This window comes from Capra hircus, chromosome 21, assembly GCF_001704415.2.
Source record: "Capra hircus breed San Clemente chromosome 21, ASM170441v1, whole genome shotgun sequence".
NCBI classification, from domain to species: domain Eukaryota; kingdom Metazoa; phylum Chordata; class Mammalia; order Artiodactyla; family Bovidae; genus Capra; species Capra hircus.
In genome coordinates this window covers 4,512,016-4,529,468 of record NC_030828.1, presented here as the reverse complement: position 1 = coordinate 4,529,468, position 17,453 = coordinate 4,512,016, and the positions used below count along the sequence as shown (strand labels likewise).

The window sequence follows — 17,453 nt, the reverse complement described above, 5'->3', positions numbered from 1 at the left end:
GAAAGGAGTCCGGGGGAAAGACAAGTACGGGCAAGAACACCATTTCTTCACATAAGCACTTCAGAAAATTAACTCTGAAGACAGGCTAACAGTTTACATCTGAAGCTGCGTTTCTTTTTCTTGGGCAAAGGTCTAGCAATTCCCTCTGTGCCTCACAACTATCAGTAGTTTATCCATCTAAACACAACACAACCTAAATAATTTTTTCCATTCTGACTAATATCACATCCTGCAACTGCAGGCAAGAGGTGAACATCTGCCAATAAACACAAGAAAGTCAAAAGCTAACTCATATTCTCCAGAACTATTAAAAAGAAAACATCTCCAAGTCGATTTCTTTCAAAAATCGCACTTATGTATCATAATATAACTCATAAACTGCCTATTTTGAAAGGAAAACTGTATTACAAACTTCCAGATCTTAGTAACTGTAAAAAAGTCAAGGTTTAAAATAAATACGCACCCAAATACTGTCGGTTGTTTTACATTATTACTCATTTTTTGAATTCAAAACATGTAAGTCTCTAAACTATGCGGTCAGCAGGACCAGATGAGAGGCGTCAGGCCTTTGGAAGAAAAAAGGACACTCTCACAAATCACGTCTGCAGAATCAGAGGTCAGAATAAACGAGTCTTCAGGAAAATCATGAAAGTATCACCGTGACCTGTATTAACCCTTTTCTTTGGGTCCCAAATGCCATCATTAACTAAAACTTTAGGACCAAAGTACAGAAGGTAAATTTAAAAGCTAAGAGAAAAGGTAATAAGAGAGAACTCAAAAGAACTAAGGTAAAAGTATATAACTTAGTACCAAATGTTAAGTGCTAAGGAGGACGTCATCAGAGTTTCCTATGACTGGTCCAGAACTAATGGCAAAATCAACAGATTTTCTTCTTGCTCTTACCTCGTAAGACCAGACGCACTGCACCCCCGCAAACCTTCGGACGCACCTTCCCACCTCGACGTCCTCGTGGGTCGTATACATTTCCCGGAGGCACTTGCCGATGTGTGGGACCATTCTCCGGAGAACTTCCCGGCTCATGATCACACCAGGACCCCCCATACAGAAGTTCTCGCCAGGTTCCAGAGCAAGCTTCCCCATTTCTTCCGTGGTGCCCAGTCCCGTCTGCCCAAGAAAGAGGGGTTCACTACTATTCAAACTCCTCAGAAAACTCTCCAGACGGTCTCCTTTGATGTAAACATCATCATCTGCTCTCATAAACCATTCGTATTTGTCCAAGTAGTGGTCATGCATGTACTTGAGCATCATGAAAGACTTCTTCTGGGGCGGGTAGGAGTCGTCCACGCCCCGTAGCGGCACTACTGGAATTGAGATCGATGTGTCTGAACCCTCACTGGAGAAGAATTCAACTTTCCCAGGAATTGTCTTGGACCACGTCCTGGAATTAAGATAAACATCAGTGAGAGAACAGTTCATTCCAAGCTTCCCATTTCTATAAATTCCCATATCGACTCACGGTGAATCACTGTACGTTCAAAAGGATGATAAAAAGCTACTTGATATGCTTGCTTCTCCTTAACAGAAGCCCACACTATCGGGTATTGCAAAGTTCTAACTTGTTTTCAAAGGAATCCCAACAAAAAAGAATGACTAATATTAAAATATTTCCCAGATAACTATGTTTTGGCTAAGGCTGGAAAGTCGAAGTCTACATATTCAGGTTAAGTTTCTGATACTACCGACTCCCTACCTATAAAACCCTCTGCTCTATAAAATAAAAGATTAAAAAATAAAATTGTTCATTCAACACATTTTCTTAGAGCGCTCATCAAGTGCCAAGTATGTGCTAGGCCACAGGGATGCAGTGGTGAGCAAATCACAGATCCTCCAGCTGACGTGCAGTCAACAGGAGGGCAGATACACATCTCTCTCCAAGGGAAAGGCGAGCACAGAAAGGATGCGAACCAGAGCCGGGGAGGGACTGCTTCCCTGCGGCGGGGGAACCTCAGGGTGCAGCAGGCCCAGAGCGCAGGGGCAGTCTTGGGGGGAGAGCAGGGGAAAACTGCAGGGCCTGACAGCCCCCCAGCAGTGGGGCCTTTCTGTTTTAAAACAGCAGGAAGCCGCTGGCGTCAAGGTGAAGGGCCCTGAGCTCTGGAACATATGCCTTTCATAGGAAACTGCTCATCCCACTGCCACAGGAAACATTAGGGGTCAATTAAGAGAAAACAGTGACGAATTCTGCTGCCAAACAACAGATTTAAGGCCATCAGATTACATTTTTCCTTATGCTTTCTTTATGCTACATAAAGAGTTGAAGTAGTCTAGCTACAAAAATCCATTTATATACAAACGACTTCTAGGAAAAACATATCACAGAGAATAAATGAAACCATACATTTAGCCTTAATACAGTCAAAAAGCATAGTTTCCAAATGATGTTCTTTCCAATATAGTCTTATTGTAGGTGACTGTTACAATTGTATTTATTATAGTGAAAAACAACTGAAAGTCAACGGAAAACAGACTCCTGCTCTCTGTAGGCTCAGATGATGGTGAGCATTTTTAGTGATAAAATATTTTTAAATTAGCGTATGTACACTGACTTTTAAACATGATGATATTGCACACCTAAAAGACCACAGTATAGCATAAATATAACTTTTATATGCAGTGGGAAGTCAAAAAAAATTGTGTGAATTGCATTCTTGTGATACTTGTTTTTCTGCAGCAGCTACAAATTTCCAGTGTAACTATGAGATATGCCTATACTGCCAGTTGTAATCACATAATGCCAGCAACTGTAAAATGCACCTTCACTTCAGAGATGCTAAAATGTGAAAACAATGCCCATCTTAGAATGTATACAGTATAGTAGTTGTATTGTAATGAGTGCTAAGTCGCCGTCAGCTGTGTCCAACTCTTTGCAACCCTATGGACTGTAGCCCACCAGGCTCCTGTCCATGGGATTCTCCGGGAAAGAATATTGGAGTGGGTTGCCATGCCCTCCTCCCGGGGATCCTTCCAACCCAGGGCTCGAACTTGCACCTCTTCTGTCTCCTGCACTGGCCTTTTCACTACCAACAGCGCCACCTGATAATGTTTTTCCCTTAACGCCTATGGATTTAAAATGGACCTACAGGTCTTATGCCAGTTATAGAACCCTTAACAAAGAATCTGGCATAAATGAAACCTGACTAGACTACAGAAAATATACCAGGTTACTACATTTTCACAAATGATATGCTCCTGAAAAGAAGTATGCAAACATAGCAGGAATGAGGCAATTAATGTAAAGAGAAATCAACCCCTCCCATAAAGAGAAAGTCCATTTTAAAATGGGAATCAGCCCCAACCTACACAAAATATAACTCATGTATCAGTCCCTGGCATGTAACAGTGTTCAGTAAACACTGGTCACCTGTGTGAAGTAAGTGACTGAAAAATACCTTTGTACATGTGTGGGCATGCTAAAGGGAAGAAACCATTTGTTTCTTATCTCTGAAAACTTTCCAAGAGAGCCACATTAATATTCCTATGTGCACAAAGAAACCAATTTTATCAGAACACAACTAGAATGCAATTATTAAGAGGTAAAATCCACAGGCATACTTGAGTTGAAACATACTACCATTCATGCTACTTTTGAAATGCAATTTAAAGCTAAATAGTCTGTAGTATCTCACAACTGATTTTTAAAAGGGTAATGAATAAAATCAATTTAGCTTTAGCTTCCATCCAACTGCTTCTGTGATTAACAACACAGACCAAGTTCAAAGTAGTACTAAAGTAGTCAGTCCCAGAAGCCATTAAAATACTAAAGCATCATGGGATTGTCTGGAATACAGAGGCTGTAAGACAACGTCTACCTCCACAGGAAAAACCTGCTCTCAAGACACAATAGGATGTGTGACGGCTAAAAGCACGGACTCAGGAATCAGGCTGTTGGGGTGAGAATCCTGCCCTCACTTTGGGCAAAATATTCTGTGCCTCACTATCCTTATCTGTGAACCGGGGATAATAAAAAATATCTGCTTTGTAGGGTTGGGGTGAGGGTTAAGTGGATTATTATATCTAAAAACGCCAGCCTGGCGTGAGATAAGCAAGTCTACAGGTGTGACTCATTAGGGAAGACAAGAGTTTGCAAATAAAATAAGGTACTGAAATAAAAATGAGAGAGAGAGGAAACTGTGGGCTGAACTTGGAACAGTCGGCCTCAAGATTACACCCCAAAGTGAAAGCACAGAGATAAATGCTGCTTCTCTTATTTCTGGCTAAAAACCTGACACTTAAGCTATATGACAAGTTCTATCATATTATGAACCTCAAGACAACATCAGGGTGCAAGTCTAAAAAGACTTTAAACTGTGAAAGCGCTCTCACTTAAAACTCCGCAATCCTTCATACTAAACTGAGGATAAAACCCATTTGGTCTGGCTCTGCTTCCCATGGCTGCCCCCAGAGAAGACAGAGACGGAAGCCTTAGGGGCACAACCATCAGTGACGTGATTGATGCTTGAACTGTAACCTGAAATGGTGTTAATGTGTCCAGGAAGAGCAAGCAATTAATTTTAAAAACAGACAATCTAACTTTAAACCATCTTTGAAAGCCTCTGCAGCTTTAAGGTAACACCAACCATTACTATCTTTTCCTCAGGTGACCCATGGAAAAATCTCATGCTGCCCTTTCGCTTAGATGGCTGGTGATTTGAGGGAAATCTCTCAATATGAAGTTGTTGTAAATCCTTTAATCTCGATAAATTACTATCTTTTAACTTAGGATACCTTTAGCTTAACTAGCTCCATAAAGTTAAAGAGTTCCGGAACACAAATCATGATTCATCACCCTAGGGGAACCAAGGTGAGGGCATCGATAATTCCAAAGAAATGAAGAAAATGCTACTGAAGAAGCAAACTGCCCTCCCCTTTCTGAGACAGAAACAGGTTAGCAACCTTAATTTTCATAAGCAAACATCAACTTTGCCATCAACACATTTGTAACTGGCAGGAAAGAGCTCCTACTTAATTGAAACCACAGAACATTTGAATGGGTCCCTGCCAGAAAGCTCACTTTTCAATGAGCTGATAACCAACTCTTGCTAAAGCAGACAAGATAACTGGAGTCTGTGAATGCCAAGTCAATAATCTTCCTTTCCTCCAGGCTTCTAAACCCTGCCCCTATACCGAGTTAAGTCACAGTGAAGTCACACGGCTGGACAACATTAGCTTCGCTGAGGAATGACTTTGCTGAATTGGGATTTAATAAAAGTCTCCATCTCTATTTACGTCACTTTAAGAAAAACTACACAAAATACATTTCTGTACAAAACCCCATCTACAGTATGAGTACTGTCCTGGGTGTACATTCATGTGGCTAAATTTTAAAAGCAAGCAACAGAACACCTGTGATATGGATTAACGGAGGAACAGAAGTACACACACAAAGTAAAATAATGTACAACTCTGCCCCAAAGTGTGTACTGTAGTTATTTTTGGATAGAGGATCAGAAGGGATTTACTTTTCTTCATGTTTTCTACAACAAATACAGAAAAAAAAAAAAAAATTAAGTCCAAGGGAAAGCTTCAAACTAAAAAGCATCCAAAGAAATAGAATTTGACAAGAGATAATTTTACTTGTGTAATACTTTTTACTCTATTCAATGGGGAAAAAACTAAGAGAAAAATGGCGTAAGATTGAGTACTTTCCTTTCACATTTTCTAAGCTTTAAAAGTTTATATTAAGTTTTATAAATAAGGGGAGATTTTCTGTGAGTTGCCCCAAATCACTATTACATATGTGGTCTGATGGTCACAGTGTAAGTTTGAAAGAACTCATGATCAAATCACTTTGCAATTTCTAGTCAAGGAAGGAAGGGAGAATATAGTTTTCCCCTACGAACTGATAGGTTGGTTTGTTTGTTCAGTCCCTCAGTCACGTCCGATTCTTTGCAACCCCACGGCCAGGCTTCCCTGTCTTTCCCTATTTTCCTGACTTTGCTCAAACTCATGTTCACTGAGTCAGTAACGCCATCCAACCATCTCACCCTCTGTAGTCCCCTTCTCCTCCTGCCCTCAATCTTTCCTAGCATCAAAGTCGTCTCCAATGAGCTGGCTTTTTGCATTAGGTGGCCAAAGTATTGGAGCTTCAGCATCAGTCCTTCCAATGAATATTCAGGACTGATTTCCTTTAGGATAGACTGGTTGGATCTCTTTGCAGTTCAAGGGACTCTCAAGAGTCTTCTCCAACACCACAGTTCAAAAGCATCAGTTCTTCAGCACTCAGCCTTCTTTATGGTCCAACTCTCAACATCCATACATGACTACTGGAAAATCCATAGCTCTGACTAGGTGGACCTTTGTTGGCAAAGTGATGCCTCTGCTTTTTAATGCTGTTTGTCTACGTTGGTCACGGCTTGTCTTCCAAGGAGCAAGCGTCTTTTAATTTCATGGCTGCAGTCACCATCCACAGTGATTTTGGAGCCCAAGAAAATAAAGTCTGTCACTGTTTCCATCATTTCCTCATCTATTTGACATGAAGTGATGGGACCAGATGCCATGATTTTAGTTTTTTGAATGTCAAGTTTTAAGCCAGCTTTTTCACTCTCCTCTTTAACTTTCTTCAGGAGGCTCTTCAATTTCTCTTCACTTTCTGCCATAAGGGTGGTGTCATCTGCATATCTGAAGTTATTGATATTTCTCCCAGCAATCTTGATTCCAGCTTGTGATTCATTTAGCTTGGCATTTTGCATGATGCACTCTGCACAGAAGTTAAATAAGCAGGCTGACAATATACAGCCTTGACATACTCCTTTCATGATTCTGAAGCAGCTTGCTATTCCATGCCTGGTTCTAACTGTTGCTTCTTGATCTGCATACAGGTTTCGCAGGAGGCAGGTAAGGTATTTTAATTGAGGAAGCAGTAGCAGATGTTTTTCTGGAATTCCCTTGCTTTTTCCGTGACCCAACAGATGTTGGCAATTTGATCTCTGGTTCCTCTGCCTTTTCTAAATCCAGCTTGGACATCTGAAAATTCTCAGTTCATGTACTGCTGAACCCTGGCTTAAAGGATTTTTGAGCATTACCTTGCTAGCACGTGAAATAAGTACAACTGTGAAGTAGTTTGAACATTCTCTGGCATTGCCCTTCTGTGAAACTAGAATGAAAACTGACCTTTTCCAGTCCTATGGGCCCTGCTGAGTTTCCCAAATTTGCTGGCATACTGAGTACAGCACTTTCACCACACCATTTTTCAGGATTTGAAATAGTTCAGCTGAAATTTCATCACCTCCACTAGTTTTTTGTTTGCAGTGATGCTTCCTAAGGCCCACTTGACTTCACACTCCAGGATGTTTGGCTCCCGTAATCATGCTGGTGTAATTAAATGCACACATTTATATTCTTCCCTATTACAGAAAGGATTTAAGACAACTTAACCAAAACGCATACAAGATGAAAAGAATAATCAAAAAATTAGGCAAAAGAAAAACAAAAGTCGGAAAGTTGGAGCAAGGCATGAAGGTGGTACCTGCAGCAGAGTGGACAAAATCAGGGTGGGGGCTGCCTGCCCACCTCAGTACCCATGACCGTGATTACCCAGTGAGCTCAAGGGGCGAGACCTCATCAGTTGTCACACGTCCTCTACGTCCGCTAACATGGCACCAAATTTAGTTGTAAGTCTTTCAGCAGGCAACCAAGAGGAGTCACAAGACTGAGCTCCACTGTACAGGGTCAAGTGGGATAATGATTCTAGATACTAAGACCTCAAGGAAGTTTCTCCCCTGCGTCTACAACAAAGAAATGGAGCAAAGGTCCGGAGCACCCTTACACGAGGCACAACGCGACAGAGGAGCAGTCTTAGCTCAACCTCCCAAAAAAGCCCATGAAGGACAGTTCTAGACTGCCAGTCAGAGCAGCCACGGGCCTGGAGAACAAGGAGGGCTTCCCAGGCAGGCTACCCAGTGAGGACTCACAGCCTCTCCCGGAACTGAAGGAATGTCCCTGGCAGGAGACCACAAGCCTTATTCAGCCCATTACCTCCAGGAGCACTGCAGTCAGAGCACTAAGCTGCAGCTTCTCTCTTCTATGCATGTGGTTTCCGGTATGTGGCTTCCTCTTTTTAAATGTTTAACTGCCTCGCTGCTTGACCCTATGACATGAGCAATCTCAAAGTCTTTTGGAAGCGGGTGGGGAAGTATGTAACAGGGATCACAAATGTTGGGAAAATTTTTTAAAGGAAAAATCATATTAGACCACTTACCATTAATCCTGAAAACTAGACTTAAGCTAAAATCAAACATTAAAGAGCTCCCCCACCCAATAAAGCTGTTGGAGGGTGGATGACAGCTTCCCACCTCAACAATGGCCTGGGCACAAGCCCAGGAGGCAGCACCTTTGGGCCTAGATTTACAGCAAACCACAGAAACACTTATCCACAGAGACCACAAATACGCCATCCAGGAAACACAGTAGTTAAACTTCGGAGTGTTAATAGCAGAAGATAAATTCTGACCCTGTGGTCCATTTCCAAGCTTCAAGTCTTAGCTACTTTTAGAAAGCTATACGTTTATATTCTGCTGCTTACACTTAAAAAGTGTAAACACACAACTAATTCTTAACCATGCATAAACAAAATTAAGTTTTCAAATGTAATCTTAAGAAAAAAAAAAATCAGCGTTGTTTGAAACCACCCTGAACCATAGCCAACTCCTGTGAAGCCAGTCGTCGTCTTCTGCTGGAGTGCTTCCTGGCATCAAGCCTGCTTCACAATCATCAACAACGCAACAGTTACGGCGTAAGGGGCAGTGCACGCTGAGGGCATCAGACACTCAAACTTACGACAACACCACGAGACGTGAGAGGTACTGAGACCCACCTTTTACAGAGGAGGAGACTGAGGCTCAGAGCCAGGTAAGTAACTTGCCCAAGATCACACAGCTAAAAACGTGGAAGCCAGGCCACCAGTGAGGTCTGACTCTAACAAGTCCACTGGCTTGCACACGTCACACTGCTCTCCCAGGTTATTACCCACACTCCTGCAGTCCCTCCTCCGCTGCTCCGTGTTTGTGCTTAGTCCCTCAGTCGTGCAGACTCTTTGTGACCCCAGGCACTGCAGTCCGCCAGGCTCCTCTGCCCATGGGGATTCTCCAGGCAAGAATGCTAGAGTGGGTTGCCATGTCCTTCTCCAGGGGATCTTCCCAACCCAGGGACTGAACCCAGGTCTCCAGCATTGCAGGCGGATTCTTTACCATCTGAGCCACCAGGGAAACCCCAGCTGAGAAAACAGCCATCACAGATAAGGAGACAGCCTTCAGTCACTGCCTCCCATGTCATCTGTCTGCCTGGCTAAGACCTGCCCATCGAAGGATACCTGCATAGTTTGGGCAGATTTCAAAGGCCAGAAGACTTCATTCAAAACTAATTTCCTGAAACTTTCATTCTGTCTTTGGGTCCCTTTGTCCCTCCGAATCCTGCCCAATTATTTTCTGGTATTAGGTTGCATCTAGGTTCAATTTACAAAGCAATCATTTTAATGGCATGAACAAGCTACATTTTCAATCATCCTCAGGCTTTGCAAGCCCAGAGTTGACATCAAATCAGAGCAGACCACCTCATTTTTAATCATCCACAGAAAAATGTACTTAACTACAGAACAAATATAGTAGCCATGAACACTTCAGTTCATGACACAATTAAGGTGAGATGAACAGTTTCGCTACCTTGTTCTAAAAAGATGTGTTTATCTTTTGGCCATGGAGGGTCTTTGTTGCCACACACAGGCTTTCTCCAGCTGTGGCGAGCAGGGGCGGCTCTCTGTCGCCAGGCACAGGCTTCTCACCGCCGTGGCTTCCACTGTGGAGTGTGGGCTGCAGGCTCAGCTGCTGTGCAAAACGGGCTCAGATGCTCCTCCGTACGGAGGATATTCCCAGAACAAGGATCCAACAGGTGTCCCCTGCATTGTAAAGTATTCTTTACCACTGGACCACCAGCGAAGCCCTAGTTTCGCTTCTTTTACATTGTAACTAAGTTTCTCATTCCTCCAATTTCATCCAGAACCAGAAGCCAAAAAGACATTGACAGAAGATGGAGGCAGAGAATACTATGAATACACAGAAGCCCTCACATTAAAAACGCTGTCACCCGACTCTCCCCAGTATCATCTGGAAGTGTACAGATACAGTAACTGATGAAATACAGTTATAGTAACACCACATAAATGTGTTATCCCTACATTTGGGGGGCAGGAATAATTGTCATTTACTGAAACAAGAATAGCCCTGACCTCAAACCCCAGGGAACCCAGGGCCAACACGTCCCCTGTGCCCAGCAGTCCGGCAGGTACCTGCAATTAACATGCTCAAAACTGCATTCACACTTCCTCCCAAGAGCTGTCACCTCTCTGCTTTAAAAAAAAAAAAACTATAGTCATGTAGCTTTATAATAAAATAAGTTCTCACTGCAGAAAAACTCAAAAACACAAAAAGTACCCAGAATATGAAAAATCATTCAGCATCATGGTATGTGTATCTTTTACACTTTCTTTCCTATGTCACAGAAAAAGAAGCATTCCATCTGATTTTTAAAATGGTCTCATACTTGGCATACAGTTTTAAAACCCACTCTCATTTAGATATATTATGAACTTTTCTTCATTCCGATAAACATATTCAGCCACACCATTTCTTAAGATTAGAGAAGCAGGTCACAAACTGGACAAGCTGGAGAAACTGATCACGGTCCGTCGTCCCTAATGCGGGACACCAAAGCTTCTCGCAATTCCCACTTCATAGAACACATGTTTGAGCACATTTCTAAATTCCTTTGGAAACATTTCTAGTGGAATTGCTAGATCTCAGGTCCCAGTCCCAATGAACTGTTCTTTCTCATCATCCCTTCACTAACTCCTGCTATTTCACATTTCCAGAAACCTGTTGTGTCTGCCTCAGAAACTCCAGCTCATCCTTCACGACTACGCAAGGGAAGAGGGGTAAGACTGTGAGGGAGACCTTCTTCAATTCCCTTCGTAAGTCAGTGCAGACCTCTCTCTTCTGCATCCACACAGTAACAAGTCCAGGCACCTTGCGAGCCCTTTCATTCAACAGTATCATTTGCTTCCTTCCCTAGACAATTAATTCCACAAGAATGGAATTATTAATCTACTTTTAAAAACTGCAGCTTAACTAATGAATGGGAAAAAAAATGAAATTGCCAATGCAACAAAAACACAATCGTGTTTATCTTCTATTGACAACCAAAGTATCCTTGGAATATTCTGTTTGGAGACATCCAGATCTGGAGCCATGATATATAACATTAAACTCATTTTCAGGACCGTAATTTTCATCAGTTTTCTTATACAGGTAATTTATAATGTGAAATGGGTTGTGCCCCCAAAAGTTCACTTACATGTCAATTATTTTGACTATAGAAAGCTTTCAGTAATTTTTTGCCAAATTGAATTCTAAGAAAGCAAGCACTGCTCTAAACTGTTTCAAAATAAACATGGTTTACAGCATTCAAAAAAGAAGGAACTCTCAGATCTGCTCATGGAGACTGATAAAAGGAACAGTTTGCCATCATTTAAAACATTAGGAAGAGGCCATTAATTGATAAAACATCTTGCAATAAGATTCCTGTATCTAAAGCTAGTGTTTCTTGAACTTTCTTCCCATAATTCCCTATAAACAGATGCTAATATTTCAGAGCACCCTTTATCACTCCTGGGGCAAAGAAGGGAAACCATCCACCTCTATTCTGAGAAAAAGAACAAATCAGTTCCCCATCTTCAGCCCAGGGGAAGCAAGAGTCAAGATAAATAGATAGCGCTGTATTAGTTTAGTGTTCAGGGCATAAAAATGGACTGAAATCTAAATACAAATTTAAAAAAATCAAACCATTAATTAAAAAAAAAAATTCAAATAGCACCAAAACTCTCTCAGCAGGAACAGGTAAGTGTAGCCAAGTAATGTTTGAAACAGAAGAGTAACAAAGGGGACTTGTCTACCGGATATTAAAATATTTTTCAATCCTCAATAATTTCAGTGGGTGGTACTGGAACAAGAACAGACAGAAAGATCAATGAATCAAAACAGGAAGTCCAAAAAGATACCCAAGAATCTTGAGTATGATGAAGATGGCATTTCAAATTGGTAGGGAAATGGGAGCTTATTTAACAGGTGGTGCTGAGACAATGTATCATTTGGGGTGAAAATGATGATGAGATGATTTGTACCCCTTCTAAAATGAGAATAATGTTCCTTAAAAAAATCTTGGGACTTCACTGGTTGTCCACCAGGTAAGACTGCACACTTCCAGCGCAGGGGGAATAGCTGCGATCTCTGGTTGGGGAACTAAGATCCCACAAGCTGAGAAGCACAGTCAAAAAAAAAAAAAAAAACTCTCTCCAGGGCAATAACCTTTCTGCACTTCCTGAAAGGAAGAGACTGAATTACATGGACGTCTAACTTCTGCATATCAAATGATGTAACTAAGAAAAACATGAAAAAAAAAATTGCAGCTAGTAACAGTAAGATATAATGAACCCAGCCGGAGACTCTACTGAACTATCACTAACCAGCACACTAAATTACTTTAGAAGAATCACAGAACCATTTTAAAGTGAAATTACCTAGAATACAAATATTTTACAGATGAGTGGGGAAAAAAAAAAATCTTACATATTGACTTGTAGAACACCACCCTATCCAGAACCCTAAGGGAATTTTAGTTTAAGACAGCTTTAGAGTTGCAACACTGTAATCACTTCAGATATAAATCTGTTCTCAATTCCTTTTAAAATTCATTATATTTACAAAACTAAGGACACATCCACCCGCTCCTGTACAAAACCAGATTTCTGCTGACTTACCTCCTTCCCCCTAAATTCATTCCTCCTCTAGTTTTCCCCATCTCAATAAATGACACCGCCACCCACCCTTTCTTTCAAGGCGAAATCCTACAGATAATCCTGAATTCCTCTCTGCTTCACGGCCTCTGAAGCATTTTGTCAACATGTCCCCAACTCTGGCTCCTGCATATTTCGTGGGGAAATGATCCTCTCTCCATCCCAACCATCTTCACCTAGACCACCTCCTAACAGCTCCTCGCTCCCCCACAACCTATTCACACAACAGCGGGAATTAACTTTTCAGAACACAATGCAAGCCCCTGCCTTTCCCATCTAAACCGTCCAAGAGAGACATGCTCAGTTGTGTCCTACTCTTTGCAGCCCCGTGGACCAGAGTCCGTGGAATTCTCCAGGCCAGAATACTGGAGTGGGTAGCCTGTCCCTCCTCCAGGGGATCTTCCCAACCCAGGAACTGAACCCACATCTCTCACATTGAAGGCGGATTCTTTACCAGCTGAGCCGCAAGGGATGCCCAAGAATACTGGAGTGGGTAGCCTGTCCCTTCTCCAGCAGATCTTTCTGACCCAGGAATCGAACCAGGGTCTCCTGCACTGCAGGCAGATTCCCTACCAACAGAGCTATCAGGGAAGCCCAAAACCTCCAAAGGCTTTCTAATTCACTTAGAGTAAAATTCCATGACACCAGACACGCATCTTCTTTCTTTTATTGATCTTCTTCAAGTTTCAAACTGATTCCTGTCTTATAATTTACCAGCTCTTCCCTCTGCCAAGCACACTCATCAGTGACGTTCCCAGATCTTAGCCCAAACACCACATTCTCGGAGGTGTTCCCCAGACATCTAACAGAGAGGCCATCCCATCACCCTGCTCATTTGTTCCACAGTACCATCACTAGCTGAAGCCCTCTTTTTAAGTATCTGCCCCTCTCACTAGAGCAGAAGCTCCATGAGGGCAGGCATCTTCACGTTTGTGTCCCCAAACATTCAGAGTCCAGGCCCAAGGCACCATGCACGTATTTGTTGAACGAAGGGATGAATCCTAAGTGTATGGGATCATTTGATGAGCCAAGATCACTCCCGTGAGCATAAGAGCCACGGTATCTCCCGGCGCCTGTGAAGGAGCGCCACTGCTGCCCTGTCTGAAGGTCACACTGTTTGGCTTCGCCTGCTTTCAGCTGCACTGCTAACGTCTACTGGTGCTCCCTCTCCTCACTGAGCATATGGCAGAACTGAAAAGTCGGCAATGATGGTGCTCTCCCATCACTTAACTGTACCAACTTTAGTGCAGACAAGTGTATCTCCTTGAATTTCTCAAAGGCTTTTATAGCTCCTTTCTGAATCTCAGACAGTTAGTAGTCCCTAAATCTGAATTCTGACACTGTCAACATCCTAGCATAAAAGTACATCATAGTGTCATCTTTCTAAAAACACTGCCATCTCCTTCAACCTATAAGCCGAACAAAAATTTTTACTTTAATAAACAAAAATAAAAACACTGACTTTTTTCCTACGGTAAAGAACACATTCACCTTTCAGCGGAAATGTAGAACTCAGTGCCAAACTAGAGTTCTACCCTGTGCTAGAAGATTCAAGCCAACTTTTATACTGCATGAAATTTCCAGTTTGAAAGCTGAGTGCGGACTTTTGGCCCAGGCTGCAAAGCACAGCAAAGCCATAATTATAAGTTACATCCTATAACCTCCATCCCAATTTTGGCTTTACCCAGAAGTTCCTTGAGGCTAAAATCGTCTTGTGTCCTCTCCTACAGCCAGTCTAATCACAATGTGGACAAGCTGAGAAGGAGAGGACCTTAACTAAACAGGCAGGTCCACCCCTAGGCTCCAACTAATGTGACTACTTAAGATCAGAGAGACACAAGAAGAAGTATGCTGGAAAGCTGACGGAACGACTGTATAGAATATACCATTTCCGGGCAAGGGTTTTATCAAAAAGGCAGAACTTCCACAAAGAAGGGCCAGAGGACAAATTATGTTTCTACTTTTCCCTAGCTGCCTTAAAGAAAATAAACAATGAGATAAAATCCTACATCCAAAAAAGATGAGGTAGGAGATTTGGAAAGGAGGCCAAGCATAGAGCCTCAAGCATGGGTTTGGGGAAAGATCATTTCCAAGTGTTAAATAGTATCCAGTGTGCAAATCATTTTCTGAGTATTGCTGGTGTTACCAGGACCCCTTCTAGTTTGTGATTTTGTTATCTATGAAAAAGTATTTGCTTGGGGGGCAGGGAGTTACATGTCCATATTTGAACAAACCACTTTGGTAACTGTCCCAAACTTGATTTCAAAGAACTTGTCATCAAATTGGAGTCATATAGATTTACTTTAAAAACCATGTTGTAAACAATGTATATAGCTCATCCTCAATTTCTGATTAGGTATTCCCTTTTTCAAAAATCAAATGTTTTTTTGATATACACCTAAAACACTGTAAATCAACTATACTTCAAAGGCCAGAAAAACAAACCACGAAACAACAAAAAGCACAACTCCACCTAATTCAATACATCTGGGAGAAAACCATGATCTGCATGTTTGCTTCCAAGTCATGATCTTAGTCAAATTTATGCTACCTTTTCTAACCTTTTCAGGCACTCAGTCCCCTTCTGGCAGAACCTAGGTCATGGACTTAAACAAGATCCAGTGGAAACACAGGAATGGGAATCAATGCACTGAAAAGGCAGACTTTCTCTACTGCTCTCTACCTTCCTTTTCAACCCTTTTCCTCCTCCTTTAGAGGAACGGAGCCCCAAATATGCTTTTCTCCTCACAACATCTAATGCCTGAAAATTTAGACCAGGACTACAGTTAAAAGCCGAAGTTATACAGGTGATGGTTATAAATTAAGAACAACCACCAGCTTGGCCTCTCTCAGTAATGACTGCTCTAAGAGTCCATTCCCAGCAGACCTCTCAGGTTGGTTTGCTCTGTGGTTGGATGAATACCAAATGTTATCTGTAGAGTAAGCATTTCTGTAGTTCACACAGATAAGGTTTCCATTAAATCTCTTTACTGAATCTATTAATACATCCCTCTTCTACCTCAAATTCATTCCAATATCATCTCTCTTTCACTCTTCTAAAGATTACTTTGGCTAATCCCTTTGTTAATCCTGAACATGATTCCAGCCACTTTTCTGACTCATATGGCCAACTAGGACCCAGATACCGGATAACACACACGTCACTAAACTGGGCTAGTTAACAACAAATCTACCATGAGCCAAGAACTGCTTTCCCAAAGGTTCTCTTTCCAATTACAAAAGTCTGGTGGGGTTGAGTGTGCAGCGTGTACCCCTTCCATTTACCAGAATGGTCCCAACAGTGAAAACTAAAAGTGGAAGGCCTCTGACCAAATTAACTTACACAGGCTCTAGTTCTGCAAGGCTAAAAGTGCAGGTTTCAGAGCCTCGAATAATAACCCCCGCTGCCACCACAATTACCATTATTGTGCTGAGTTTTCCGAACACTCTTATGGGTGTTTGGAAATGTTCCGTGGTGCTCATTCAACAAAGGAAAGGACTAGGACAAGAAAAGATGAAGCGCGGAGCAGAAAGTCCGCGTGAAGACTACACCCAGAGGGGCCACGCTGGTCCGCTGGACCCCAAAGCCCCTGCTTTTGAGCGCTGCGCTCGCTATACGGCCCCTGAGCCCGCTGCCAACGCCCGGCACGCCCCACGGGGCACAGCGGCCCCACGGAAACCCAGCGAGCGCCGGGTCTGGGAGGCAGGCAAAGGCGCGCGCCGCACGCGGGCCGCGGGGCAGCGCGCTCGGATGCTGGACGCCGCCCGGGAGCGGGGACTCACCTGAAGGCCGCCACCGCGCGGGTCTGCAGGTACTTCTGGGCGGTCATGACTCCCACGAAGAGAAAGTTCCTGTCGCGCGGGACGCCATCCTGGGCCTCGCTGTGGGGCCAGAGCCGCTGCCCGCGCGCATCCCCGCGCGCCCCGCCGGCCAGGGGCACCGCGGCCGCCTGCCCGGGCCGGCAAGCCTCGGGGCTGGCGCGGCGCCGCGGGCCCGCCCGCTTCAACTCGGAGGCGCGGGGCAGCACGAGCCGCGAGGCCAGCACGAAACCCAGCACAAGCCCGAGCAGCACGCTGAGCCAGGCGCGCCGGCCGCGCACGGCCATGCCCGCGCCGCTCCGCCCGCCGGGCCGCCGCCGCCGCCGCCGCTCCGCGCGCCCTCAGCCCGCCCGCCGAGGCCAGCCCGCCCTACGCGGCCCCGCCCGGGCAGCGCCGCGGCTGCGGCGGGCCCGCCGTGCCCATCGCGGAGCGCGGGCCGCCCGCAGGCCCCGCGCCGGCGCTCGGTCCCGCTCGCGCGCGCCCGCCCTCAGGGGCGCAGCATGCCCAGCGCGCGCCGGCCGCGGCCCCCCGCCCGCGCCCCGCGCCCCGCGCTCCCCGGCCGGCTCGGCTCCCCGCGCGGCGCCCCCCGGGCGCTCGGCTCCGCTGGCGCTGCGCGCGGCACGCTGATGTCCGTGGCCGGCGCCGGCGCGGCCGCTGCTCATCGTCCGGCTCCGCGCGCCATCGCCGCGGGGGCGCCGCACGTCACGCACGGCGCGCAGGGGGCGGTGCGCTGTGGCCCCGCTCGGGATCCGTCCGCGCCGCGCGATTGGCGCGG

The 17,453-nt window shown here is 44.4% G+C and overlaps 1 protein-coding gene across 1 annotated transcript in view; it reads right to left on the bottom strand.

Moving 5' to 3' along the window:
• CHSY1 (chondroitin sulfate synthase 1) overlaps window positions 1–16,973 on the bottom strand; it is an 80,235-nt gene extending 63,262 nt beyond the window's left edge. The window contains exons 1-2 of the mRNA XM_018066428.1: window positions 16,643–16,973; window positions 904–1,399 (exon numbers count right to left, since the gene is read on the bottom strand). Of these exons, the coding sequence (XP_017921917.1) occupies window positions 904–1,399; window positions 16,643–16,965 (819 nt within the window). The 5' untranslated portion in view covers window positions 16,966–16,973. The remainder of the gene's footprint in view (window positions 1–903; window positions 1,400–16,642) is intronic.